At 39.3% G+C, this 13,659-nt stretch overlaps 1 protein-coding gene across 1 annotated transcript in view; it reads right to left on the bottom strand.

Moving 5' to 3' along the window:
* LOC149111128 (uncharacterized) overlaps positions 1-561 on the bottom strand; it is a 1,012-nt gene extending 451 nt beyond the window's left edge. The window contains exon 1 of the mRNA XM_089292142.1: positions 1-561. This exon is cut by the window's left edge and continues 451 nt beyond it. Coding sequence (XP_089148268.1) covers positions 1-472 — 472 coding nt within the window. The 5' untranslated portion in view covers positions 473-561.
* Between the last annotated feature and the right edge of the window lie 13,098 nt (positions 562-13,659).

The following is a 13,659-nucleotide window of genomic DNA, read 5'->3' as shown; positions in this document are numbered from 1 at the left end:
TGACTAGTCTTCCATTTCGAGTTGTATACAAGGGCGAGTCTTTAGCTTCCACTATGTCTGATGAAGGTGGCACATCACCGGCTAGGACTTCCTCATCAGCTGAGGGATTTAAGTGGTATTCCTGTGGCGAGCGCTCCGTTTGTGGGCTTGCTGGGAATGTGGGTGCCGCATGTGTTTTGTCTGGCTCAGGTTCTGTCTGCTGATTGATGTTTCCATGACATTTCTGATATCCCATATGAGACTTTGTTGGGTCATTCCTTAGAGCCACTAAATTACGCCTGATTCTTTGGCCGCCTACCTCTACTACATATGATCTAGGCAAGACATGTTTCTGCACTACTGTTGCCGCTCTCCATTCCTTTGACCCTGACTCCGGTTTTACTCTGATGTGATCACCCGATCTGAGTGGTGGTAGCTCTTTGGTGCCCTGGCAGTCATGGTAGTACTTTTGTTTATCCTTGCCATGTTTCATTCTTGCCTTTATCTTCTGGATGCTGTGTGTTTCAGGCTCCAATAGACCATGTGCTATTGGTAGTGTTGTTCATAGCCTGCGTCCCATAGAGAGCTGTGATGGGGACAGGTCAATTCCTGGAAGTGAGGATACCCTGTACTCTAGGAGTGCTTTTCTCTTGTCTCTGTTCTTTCTCCACAGAGACTTCACTGTTTTAACTGTGGCTTCTGCCTCTCCATTCACCTTGGGGTGTTTTGGGCTTACTAGAACATGTTCAAAGCTGTAACTTTCGGCAAAGGTCTCAAATTCTTTGCTTGTGTACTGGCTGCTGCAGTCAGTGACTAGTTTTGCTGGGATGCCATGTCGACTGAAATGCTCTTTTAGGACTTCAGTGGTCTCCTGGGATGTGAGATCCTTCAGTTTGGTCACCTCAATAAACTTAGAGTAATAATCAACTAGCAACAGATAATGTTCACCTTCAAAGGCAAATATGTCTGAAGCGGCCATTTCCCAAGGCAGGTCTGGGACAGGGCTTGGTATCAAAGGCTCTTTCTGCTGTGCAGGGGTATAGTCATGGCACGTGGTACAGTCCTTGACTTTGTCTTCTATCTGTGCACTCATGCCAGGCCAGTGAAGGGCTTCCCTGGCTCTTTGCTGACACTTTACGATTCCCAGTTGTGTTCCATGTATTATCTCCAGCATGGCTGGCCTCATTGACAGGGGTACTACGATTCTCATTCCTTGGTAGATTACTCCATCTAGTACCGCAAGCTCATGATGTGTGTCCCAGTATTGGCGGATGCTGTGTGGGACTTGTTGCTTTGTTTCTGGCCAACCGGCTTGAATCATAGCATACAGCTCATGGAGCTCATTTGCTGTGTTTTGTTGGAGTTCTGCATACTTTCTTTCGGAAATCGAGATTCTTTCGAACATGTTTACTACTATCTCTCCTTCTTCTGGTGGTGCCTCATTTAGACTTGCTCGGCTGAGGGTGTCTGTGAGGACTTGCTTCTTGCCTGGAAGATATTCCACTTTTAGATCATAGCCACTCACTTTAAGCATCATTGCCTGCAATCTCAATGATGCTGTTGCCATGGACTTGCGCAGTATCATTTCTAGGGGTTTGTGGTCAGTCTGGACCAAAGTTGTTTTTCCCAGAATGTACTCCCTGAATTTCTGAGTACTGAACACGATTGCCAGCATTTCCTTCTCTATTGGGGCCCAATTGAGCTCTGATGCTCGAAGTTTACAGGATGCATAGGCTATCGGCCTTCCCTCTTGCAGTAGGACATTACCCACTGCGCTCTTGCTGGTGTCACATTGTATGGTCACATCTTTTCTGACATCATAGTAGGCTAATACTGAAGCTTCAGAGCACATATCCTTAAGCTTCTGAAACGTAGCTGCTTGTGGCTTGTCCCAGTGGAAAAGTACATCCTTTCTGGTTAGTTCCCGCAGTGGTGTTTCGACTTCTGCTAGCATTGGGAGGAATTTGGCCAGATACTGAATAGATCCTAGAGACCGATGCACATCTTTTGTTTCAGGAGGTGGCATATCCTTCATAGCTCTTACTTTTTTCTGGATCTAGTTTGAGGCCTTCTGCTCAGATAATGTGGCCCACATATTGAACTTGCTGTTTTCGTACTCTGACCTTCTCAAAGTTCAGCTTAAGGTTGTAGGTTCTGGCGCGGTTGACAACTGCCTCCAGGACTGAATCATGGTGGGCGATGTCACATCCAGCGATGAGTATGTCATCCATAATGGTGTATGCGTGATCAGTATCCTCCAACATTTCATCCATGGCCCTTTGGTACAGCTCTGGAGCTGATTTGATTCCAAATGGTAGCTTTAACCATCTGTATCTGCCAATTGGGGTGTTCATCGTTGTCAGTAGACTGGACTCGAAGTCTAGTTTTATCTGGAGATACCCACTTTTAGCATCAAGGACTGTGAACACTTTTGCCTCAGGTATCTTGGCTGCAATTTCTTCTACAGTGGGGATTGGGTAATGCTCCCATGTCACTGCTTTATTAAGATCACCCGGGTCAAGGCAGATCCTGATCTTCTCACCTCAACTTGAAACTACCATAGAGTTAACCCAGTCAGTTGGCTGTGAAACTTTGGTTAGGTGTCCTTCCTTTTCCATTTCCTCAAGCTTGGCAATGATCTTGGGAAGGAGTGCTGCAGGTTGTATGCGAGGCCCATGCACCACTGGTGTTGCTTCGGGGTCAATCTTGATAGAGTAAGTTCTAGGCATGGCTCTGGATGCACTTTGTAGGTCTGGGTACTGGTCAAGTAGCTCCTTTAGGTTTGGATCTACATGTGCCTGTAACTTATGTACCCGTTGAACCAAGTTGAGTGCTTGACAAACTTTGCCTGACAATATTGGCTTCTGCTTACTATCTATGATATAGAAGTAAACAAATTTCTGGAAAAAGATTAAAGTGGTAATTATTTTGATGCTAGACAAATGGTAATCAAAAACACAGAACCGTATTATGATGGGTTATATGATAATAATACCTTAGTCAGCAAGGCTTATGTTCATGCAGAAAACAGTAAACAAGATCTTGCTATTGCTGATAAAACCAGCAAGGCTTGTGTTAATACAGAAAACAGTAAGCAAAACATTGCTATTGCTGATAACACCAACAAGTCTCATGTTGACAATGTTGATAGGGCTCTTCTAAATAATATTGATGGAATAAAAGAGGCATTACGAGAAGTATCCATAAAATTAAATCAAGGTTTGGACAAAAAATTAAGCAATCATGGTGGAAATTCCAAGACTGTTGATCTTGATATGGGTAACAACAAAGAAATAAACATTGCACCTGGCAGCAGCAACAATGATGCAGTCAATTATGAACAGTTCACAACTAAAGCAAATAAAAATGAACCGCTTTTACTTGGTGGTTCAAATAAAATGGCTGTTGATTTAGACATAAACAACAATAAAATTATCAACTTAACCACTGACTCCCACAGCATGTTGTCAGCCACCAATATCAGGTACATAAACCAGGTAAAAGGGATATGATTATAACAATGACTGATAGTTTCAACAAAAAGATAAACGAGTCACACATAAGCGGCTCAACTAGTAAAAAAAATGTTTTCTAATACAGTATCATTGATGTTAGCAGTCAACAAGCGAAAGTAACAGTATTAACTTTTCTGATTCACCTCATGATGTCAGTAAAAAAGCTTACAGTTTCAGAATGGGAAAAGGAGCACAAAACTGGTATGCATCTCGACTGGAGTTTAACATGTATCTACTTACTCAGGGTGAATTCACTTTAGTGATTGAATTCTTCCCACCAGCTATGGATCAGGTGACTGTGTCAGTTGTTTCTACTTCCTTGAATATCAGTCAACAAGCAACCAGGCTGTTTTCTAAATACAGTAGATCCATAATTCACTTGCATAAATATAATGTAAATCCACCTGAATACATCTATGTTAACCTGAAATGCCAGGGTGTTGCAAACAGTCTGTCTCAGGGGCATGGCCATTTGGTTATATCTGGAATCGAGGGAAAACAGAATGATGTGAGCTCAGATGTCTTTGATGATCTGTATTATTTGAAAAATGGGAAACTGACATTCAAAACTGCTGTTGATTTTTTGAAATCTGCAAACTTCAATGAAAACATGAATATGAATAGTTATCAGATAGAAAATATTCAAGATGGTGTTGAAAATAATGATGCTGTAAATATCAAACAGTTGAATGAAAACGAAGATGGTCTTATGAAACTTTTTAGAAGAGAAATGCAAAGTAAAATAGATCTTTTGGAAACAAAAATTAAGTCTTCAGAATATAATATAATCATAATGGAAAAACAAATAGCCAGCTTCACACTGAAGACACCATTATTCAAAAGATTATTTGAATTTTATGCTGATTTACTAGATCCTGATAATGTCAGGAGGAATGGTTCTGATATAAGTGCTTGGGATAATTTTAATGTGGTCACCTCAACCGGTTCACCAAGTAACAAGAATTTTTCTGATTTAAGTGGCAGTCCCGCTAAAAGCTGTCCACTCAACTTCCGAAGCAAAAATAGTTTTCCTTCATTCTTTGTCAGTGAAAAGGGTTTGGCACATATAAATAAAAAAGCACTTAATTATTTTCCAATTCTTTATTTTTGCTTTGCTCTGAGCCAAAATTGAATTTTGGCCAAACTGAGGTTGCCAACCATGATCAGACAGGTGAAATTCACGGATTCTGTAAAGCGTGCTGCGTCCCCTAAAATGCAGCTTGCAGAATTTCATTTTCACACGAAATCTAAGGTACATTCATTACTTTGACTGACAAAATATGGAAACTATTCGGAAAGTTCTTAACTTACTAGCAAGGCTGGAAGACACCCTACTCTGAGGCCTTTGATCACATACTAAAATTTAGCCAAATTTGAGAGAGAAAATCTCAAAAGTTGGGTCTAAATGAAGGCTAAAAAGCACATCACAGTAAATTTCTTACCTTAATAAAGCGTTCTATAAGTTCAAACCAGTGGGTATATCCTTGCACTGCACGCAAGATCAGAGTAAAATCTGCCACAGTCAGTGTATTTACATAACTATCGCTCGTGACAAAACTCATTTGCATAACCCTTGCGCTTGGTGAAAATACTTCTTCTGCTGTTGAGGTTCGTTTGTTGACCTTCAAAGTAGTGGTAAATAGCTTCTTTCAATACTTGTATACATTGTAGGTCCAGGTTTGAGGTAAAGGTGTCGTTGAAGTTGATCAATTCTCAAGACTTGCAAGAATCCAAAAGTAAATAATGCCGGTTGCACAATTTGGTGGTTGCTGCAGAAGTATCACTGGGAAAACTTGAAGAAAGTCAAAAGTGCCCATTTACTGTTGAGCGGGAAATGTGTCCTGTACTACTGGGAGCTGCAAATAGAAAAATGTTTATAAGGTAAGCTTAACTAAGCTTAATTTCAAAAAATACCTAGCTCTGGTCGGTTGATCACTGGGTATGTGAATGACACGCTCGCATGGAACTGTGTTTTTGGATGAATGGGCCTTACCTGACTTTCGTTTTCTACTCGATGTTTCAGTGTCATTGCACTATCGTCCTTAAAGTTTGTGAGTAAATTAACTATGATCAATCCGCTCAAAGTTTGACTTTCTTGAACGTTGCTTTCGTGACAATGTCACAGGCAAACACAGGGACCCCATGTTCGCAAATCGTGTTAGACTGTATCAGGTATCGTAAAACTCTTTAAAATATCATAAAAATGTTGTGAGTAAAATCTAAATTTTAAGTTCAAAATAAATGAGAACAGCTCAATCGTTTTCTTTAGACGTCCATAATTTACGGCTCCAACTTGCAAATCAAGGGAAAATATTTTAAGCTGCTCGATACTAGATGTCTTGTATCCTGCAATACTCGTTTTTCCTGACAACTTAGATTAAGTGGGTATAGGTGAATGTTGTACTAAAGGGAAAGTATATTGGTTTGTAGGTTGTCATAAAGTTCCTTAAATTCATATTTCCCCTTTCAACAAAAAAAGAAAAATTAAAGAGAAGAGAAGATGCCTGGTTGTAGGTTAGAGTTAGAATCAAGGGGTTTTTCCTGGGGCTAAAATATCAGTCAAGAACTGTCGCGTGAGTACTATTGGACGCTTCATGCTCCACCAAATGCGTGAAAAAGAATTATAAATAAAAGGGAAAACTCAGCAGGAACAGGAAGTGCCAATTTGAATTGTCAACAAAAGATGGGTACGAAATAGAAATAGGAATTAGCAACGGGGATATGGGAACGTCAATAGTGAGCGAGAATTGGGAAAGAACTGAATGGAAAAGAAGTTTAGAAAACTGACTTTGAACTACCCGAAATTTTTCTTCCTGGTTACTGCTCTCTTTTAATTGCAGGTCCAGTATTTCTGATCCATGTCGGATTTCAGTGTCTAGTTTCTAGTTTCCGTTTTTCCTGTGAATATGCTAATTGGGTTTAGAAGAAAAGAAAGGTATGTAACGACATCTGCGTAATGTCATCAGCGAAAATACCAGTTTGCTTTATGGAAAGCAAGGATAGTAGTGGCTGTGGTGATTTCAGGGGGGGCTAACGCCCTAACATCTCTTCTTGAATGTGGCGATGACATATCAGCCCATTTGAAGCACTTTCACCTTCCTAACGAAGATGTACTTGAATACTAGTTGATCTAGGCTCATGGAGGTCACTTTTGCTTAAGGGAGGAGAAAGTTGGAGAGATGTTCATGTGCCCAAAGCATTGAGGCTGCCTGGGAAAATACTGGTACTGCACTGAAAGTGTTTCTCAGCACTCTGAAAATAAGGGCAAGCTCGAAGGAGTGAAAGGAGACCGTGTTTTCAATGTGTGGCTTGCCAAAGATGTCTTTGATGTTTTTGGGATTATAATTCTAATCGGATCACGTGAGTATCATTTTAATTCTGGAAGAAGCTTTCGTTCATTATAAAACTAGCAGAACCATAAGATTATTAGAGGGTATTCTATGCCGCTGCAAAAACAAGAACAAAACAAAACAGAAGGAACACGTGATCGCAGGTTCGACTGTAATATTTCTTGGTCGCTTAAAAAGTCAACAAATGTAATCAAATTGAATCAAGCAGCCAATGAATTTTACCTGGTCCCACAACTGCAATTTCGCAAAACCAAAGCACTGGTGTTAAGAAGGAAATAAAAAGAACAACTCTCAGAGCAACTGCGAATAATGTGTCTTTGAGATGCTTGCCTTCACAAGAGTACAGCTTTTTTATATTAAAAAATGTGTTTCGTGACTTAACATTGGCATCGTTCCGAAAGCAATGTCACACGATCAGGCTGCCTGCACAAAAGTGTTCTTCGTGTGGAGAGGGTGGGGAAGGGTGAGGAGAAGGGGAAAATGGTATCCCTGACAAAGACGATTTAAGGCAGGGTTAGGTTATGTTTGACATTAGGAAAGCGCAATGAGAGAAAAGTGTGACCGAACTGTTGTGTTCGTTCGGTCACACTTAGTGCGACCAAAGGACACCGTCAACCCACGTAAACAGGATGGTGTTGTCTACAGGATTCCCTGTGAATGCGGCAAAGTCTACATCAGGGAAACAGGGAGATCTATGCAGGAGAGGATCAAAGAACATGACAGGGATATACAACTCGGCCATACCCAGACCTCCACTGTTTCTGAACACACCCACAAGACTGGCCACTATCCTATTGGAATGAGGTCAAGTTTATTGATCGAGATCCTCACTGGTACACACGTAGGGTCAAGGAAGCTATTCACATAAGACTTCACCCTAATAACATCAACAGGGATAGTGGAATTGAAATTCCTGAAGCATGGACACCCACGATCAAGAAACACAACAACAGGAGAACGGTACAACAGTGGACCACTCAGAGAACAGCTACTTGCCGGAACAATGGAACAATAGGAGGATCGAAATGTACCAATCACAGCCGACCTTTGTGATATAAATGATACCGTGCAATCAGTCGACCTTATCACCTGAAGAAGACTAGCAGTAAGCAGTCAAAACGTCGCAATCTTCATCTCAAGTGACTACATCGTGAGACAAATGATAATACACTTTATTACTCCATAGACGTACAGAATAGTGGTAATTTCAGCAATCTCAGATTCAGACCCAGTAATTTCATATATCCAAAATTTATCAATTTAGCAGATAATTTCAAAAATAAACAACTCATGATATGGGCCGTCAAAAACACTAGTAAATACACTATAACGATAGCAGGAACATCTAACACAATAACAAACACATTCTTATTCTGAGCACACATCTTCAAAAATGCATCTCCATACAATGGGATATTCAACAAGAATGGGTTTCACAACTAACTCTTATGCAATAGGTTGAGATGCTTATAAAGCTATGGCATTAGCAGAACAAAAGTTAGGTACATATTTCGGACTAGATTAAATATAGTCTAAATCATATATATGAAAGCATCAAAAACTATTTTCAATTTCAATCATATTGATAATAATTTAACTGAAGTTGAGATATCAGAGTGTAAAGCTTTGTACAAATACTATCATAGAAAATACAGGCTATTCAAAATAACATACAAATATTTCAAAAAAATTCTGTCGCTTTCAATGCACGCTTGAAGAAACAACAGCCAAGAAAAGCAAATGGTCCTGCAATTTTCTGAGAGTGAGCTCAGCACCTCTTAGCAAGGTCTTCATAACAGATCACGACAAAATAAAGTGAAACAAATTCCCTTGTATACCAAATTTTCCATAAGAGGAATTTATATGATTTGTGTTTAGGAATTTTACGACAACCCAACTGGAAGAAATATTGGTTGGTAAACTTTGTTAAAGGCACTATTTATAATTACGCATGCGCTGATGCTACCGGACTAACAGTGGTAACCACAATGAAGGAAAATCACTAGTTGGTCTAAATAAATAGATTTTGCAACATTCAACCTTTACAAGCTAAAGATCGGCCAGAGGCCTCCTACGAGGGTTCCAAGGTTTGCATCAAGTATGCGGCAGCATTGAATGGGTTTCGTGTCCCAGTGAAAGCCCTCCCATGCAACCAATTTTAGGGCATTCCGCTTTCAAGCTTTGCGAAACTGGTCAGTTGCGTCACCACATAGGTTGGTGAGATGTAAGGAATGTTCTGCTGCAGATTTTTTTAACACTTTATTTAAACTAGGGTTTTACATTCAGTAGCCAGGGTGGTATTCTAAAAGAGCCCCGTGATAAGTAGATTTTAAATACTAGAATATAAAATAGTAGTCGGAAGTGATAAAAACTGCTATTTAGCATTTTGTTATTGCTGCTGTTGTTTTTGTTGTTTGTATGTACTCGAGCTCCATCAATTAATTTGGCTGATTAAACTAAAACCACGTGCCGTTAAGTATCAGAGTCGTGGCTTCCCTTGATACGCCGCACATGACGTACCCAGGCCATGATTTTTCCTGACACGCCGCAATGTACTTATCAGGAACATGGCACTCTCCAACACGTCATATTTGTTGACATGTCACCTTCTGAACTCAGACATCCCGAGTGTTGAGGAATTTCACAGCCACGTAAATTCCACGAAATTACTCATTTCACGCAACTGGCTCAATTCGCACAACTGTCTCATTTGGCCTAACTGACTCAAATCACAAAAATGACTTATTTAGCCTAACTATGGCAAGCCGTTTGTAGCAAAATTTAATCCTTGCAATATATGTTTAATCCTTTAAATAACGGTTTTATTTAAAGATAGAAAAAGGCATTCAATCCAATGGTAAATAAAATTTTTGGTTCAATTCAATCTTTTAATTTTCATGATTCAATCCAATACCTGGAATATTGATTCAATCCAATACCTGAAATATTGATTCAATCCAATAACTGGAATATTGATTCAATCCAATACCTAAAATATTGATTCAATCCAATACCTGGAATATTGATTCAATCCAATACCTCGAATATTGGTGTAATCCAATACCTGAAATATTGATTCAATCCAGTACCTCAAATATTGATTCAATCCAATACCTCAAATATTGATGCAATCTTCCTGGGCCGAGCGCGGCCAACAGGAACAAGAGTAACTGAGCACTAGAGAGCACTGAAAACATGGCGGGCGAAGGAGAACTAGATTTAGAAGTTGAGTTTCCTAAGTTTCTTGCAGACATCTTGGATAAAACGGAAATAATTTTTGAGAATTTTGACTCAGAAGTTGCAGAAGCGCACGTCGAAGTTCTTGATCAAACCATTAGTCTGCTTAGGTAAATGAGACGTTGTTACAACCGAGACACAAGGGACACGGAAAATTTAGATTCTATTACTGCCGCTTTTGTAGATGTAAGTTAACCCCTTTTTATGAGACAAACATATTTGTTTATTAAAAGCTGTGTGTGCTAGCTTTTTGTGGCAAATAACATAAACTGTGGCAAATTTTGCTACCACATTGGTCTTTGGTATTGTGCATATTTCTGCTGTCCAATCATTACTGGCACACTAAACTTTGAACTGTAAACAAAATTTTTGCTGTGCCGTGTGCACAGTCAAACATGTTTCTCACAAAAACTGCTTGTGTAAACCTGGCTTTAAGTTATTTTTGAAATAAGAACCTTTACATTTTACAAGACAGCAATCATTGAACATTGGGATGTGTTTTAAGTTTTTCAATGTTGTTGTCTCATGTTTTGCATTATTTAACCCACATGTGGTACTTCTTTCCTAAAAACAATGTTTTTCTTGATATTCTATTAAAAACATGGCACCAATTTGTTGTGAATATTATCGGGTACCCAGGGCTCAAGGCTAAGACTGCTGCCAACTAGCCACACATTTCAGTTTTGAATAGTAGATTTTGCACTTTCACTAGCCATTGTGACAATCATGATGGAATGGAGTACTGGTCTACTGGATGAAGACAAAATTGAGAATTATCCTGATAAAGTAAAACTGAAGAGAATAGAAACTAATGAAAACAGGGAAACTATGAGTGAATTTCATGGAAATAATTGCCTTAATAAGCATATGATAAATATTTAATTATTAAAGGGAGATAAAAGAAAATGGCAACACTGATAAAAGTACATCAGAGATTGAACATAAGCATATTGAAGAAAAACAGGATTCGTGTTTGTGGGAGTGAAATTTTCTTAGTGATTATTATTAACATTTTAGATGCAACAAGAAATGTCCAAGATTGACCACTCTTATAAAAAAGTCAGTGAAGCTGTGTATGAAAAAGGCTGACTGGTGCAAAGTTAGTTTTGGCTAGTGACATGAGTCCTGTTAGTAGCCATTACGCCAGTGCACCAAGAGGTTAGTCTTGTCTCCTGGGTACTTTTGAAAATAAGATAACAAATTAACCTTGCCACATTTTAACATCTGTTTTGATAAGCACCTGAAAAATCTACAAGGCAGAGTAGTGCACATGGCAGTTATCAAATGCCCTGATTTCTCTTCAGTTTAGTTGTATTGCTAGAAGTTAGGCATTCTGTAATTCAAGCAGTTTCTGAGTTCTGTATATCAATGAAAAGGAAGATGAGAAAATAATTTACTTGATACAGGGTGAGGTTTTCTGTTGTGAATTGAGTTGCCAAAATACTTTAAGGGCCATAATCTCCTTTACCCAGCCCACACACATGTACTATTATGCAATTGTCAGTTGCCCAAGTTTAACTGTCACTAGTTCTAGAGCCTCTTGGAAGATGTCTACTCCCATTTGACTTGATTATCTTAAGGGATCTAGCCTTTGACTGCAATGAATCATGTTGTCCCAGGTCAATTTCTTCAAGTACAACATTGTTATCACTGTCCAATGGAGTTGGGACCATCAGGATCATCACCATAGTATTCAAAATCATATGACTTTCCATTTGAAATGGGGTTTTCAGGCTGCGTCATATGATTAAGCCACATTTGGTATGGCAACCAGTTTTTTTTCTGTTCTTACATTTTGGTGGTTGAAAGCTTCAGTGAACTGGCAAAGAGCAAGGTTTATCCTTGGTTGAAAAACTAAGTGTAAGGTGGAAAGATGCACTGAATTATCAGTGTCCAGGATGCCTGACAATTCCATACTACAAAAAGTGTAAAAGTACAAGTGGGAAGCACAACGGAAACATCCCTCCACAATCTTTCAATTCGTTGGTTGTGTTGATGGCCCTGCAGTGAAGCTGCCCCTCTCCTCTCTTCTAACCTGCTCCATTGTATCGCACACACCAACATTTTCAACACCATGATCTACTCGTACTCTCGAAGGCCAAAATTCTCTGTCTCTCTTAACGGCATCCAGAAAGAATTCAAGAACTGTTTCTGCTTTATTGCTGGCACTACATTTCAAAAACATTATTCTCTGAGAAAATCCGTCTACACAGCCGAATTAATATTTTCCATCGGATCAGAGAGTGATGTTCATCCAGATGCCAAAGCGAATTTACGCACCCCATCTCGATTAAGACAGTATTTTGGGGATCTAATTTTGCTAACCTTTCTCTTATTCTTCTCCGTTGAACCCGTAACCCAATGGACTTAAAGAAACCTGCAATGAAATTATATCCATACTCTTGAATGATTTCGGTTCCTTATCAGGTAAGTTGTTGAAACCCCTTATATCTTCTCAGCCATACTCTGTCAATCTTCTGTGAATTGTCCATCTCCAAACTCCAATCATCTTTGTTATCGTTGTCCAGATGAATCCTAGTCCTCAAAGTTCCTCAAGCACCTCAACAGGAATTTTAAGAAATGGTCTTCCATGATTCCAACTTCTGAGTCAAAGTTCTCAAAAATTATTTCCGTTTTATCCAAGATGTCTGCAAGAAACTTAGGAAACTCAACTTCTAACTCTAGTTCTCCTTCGCCCGCCATGTTTTCAGTGCTCTCTAGTGCTCAGTTACTCTCGTTCCTGTTGGCCGCGCTCGGCCCAGGAAGATTGCATCAATATTTGAGGTATTGGATTGAATCAATATTTCAGGTATTGGATTGCACCAATATTCGAGGTATTGGACTGAATCAATATTCCAGTTATTGGATTGAATCAATATTTTAGGTATTGGATTGAATCAATATTCCAGGTATTGGATTGAATCAATATTTTAGGTATTGGATTGAATCAATATTCCAGGTATTGGATTAAATCGTGAAAATTAAAAGATTGAATTGAACCAAAAATTTTATTTACCATTGGATTGAATGCCTTTTTCTATCTTTAAATAAAACCGTTATTTAAAGGATTAAACATATATTGCAAGGATTAAATTTTGCTACAAACGGCTTGCCATAACTAACTCGCTCCCATAACACAAATGCCTCATTTGGCCCAACTGGCTCAATTCACACAACTGTCTCATTTGGGCCAACCAGATCAAAAGACACAACAGTCTCATTTGGCCCAACCAACTTAAATCACACAACTGTCTCATTTGGCCACACCAGCTCAAATCACACAACTGTCTCATTTGGCCCAATTGGATCAAATGGACACAACTGTCTCATCTAGCCCAACCGGCTCAAATCACACAGCTGTCTCATCTGGCCCAAATGGCTCAAATTGCACAACTGTTTCATTGGGCCCAACCAGCTCAAATCACACATAAGTCTCATTTGGCCCAACCAGATTAAATCACCCAACTGTCTCATTTGGCCCAATTGGCTCAATTTACACAAATGTCTCATTTGGGCAACTGGATCAAATGACACAACTGTCTCATTTGGCCCAACTGACAAATCACACAACTGTCTCA

The sequence above is a fragment of the Orbicella faveolata genome, unplaced genomic scaffold, assembly GCF_042242905.1.
Source record: "Orbicella faveolata isolate gen_17 unplaced genomic scaffold, um_ofav_v1 contig_24, whole genome shotgun sequence".
NCBI classification, from domain to species: Eukaryota; Metazoa; Cnidaria; class Anthozoa; order Scleractinia; family Merulinidae; genus Orbicella; species Orbicella faveolata.
The sequence above is the reverse complement of the archived record's forward strand: the minus strand, read 5'-3'. Positions and strand labels throughout refer to the sequence as shown.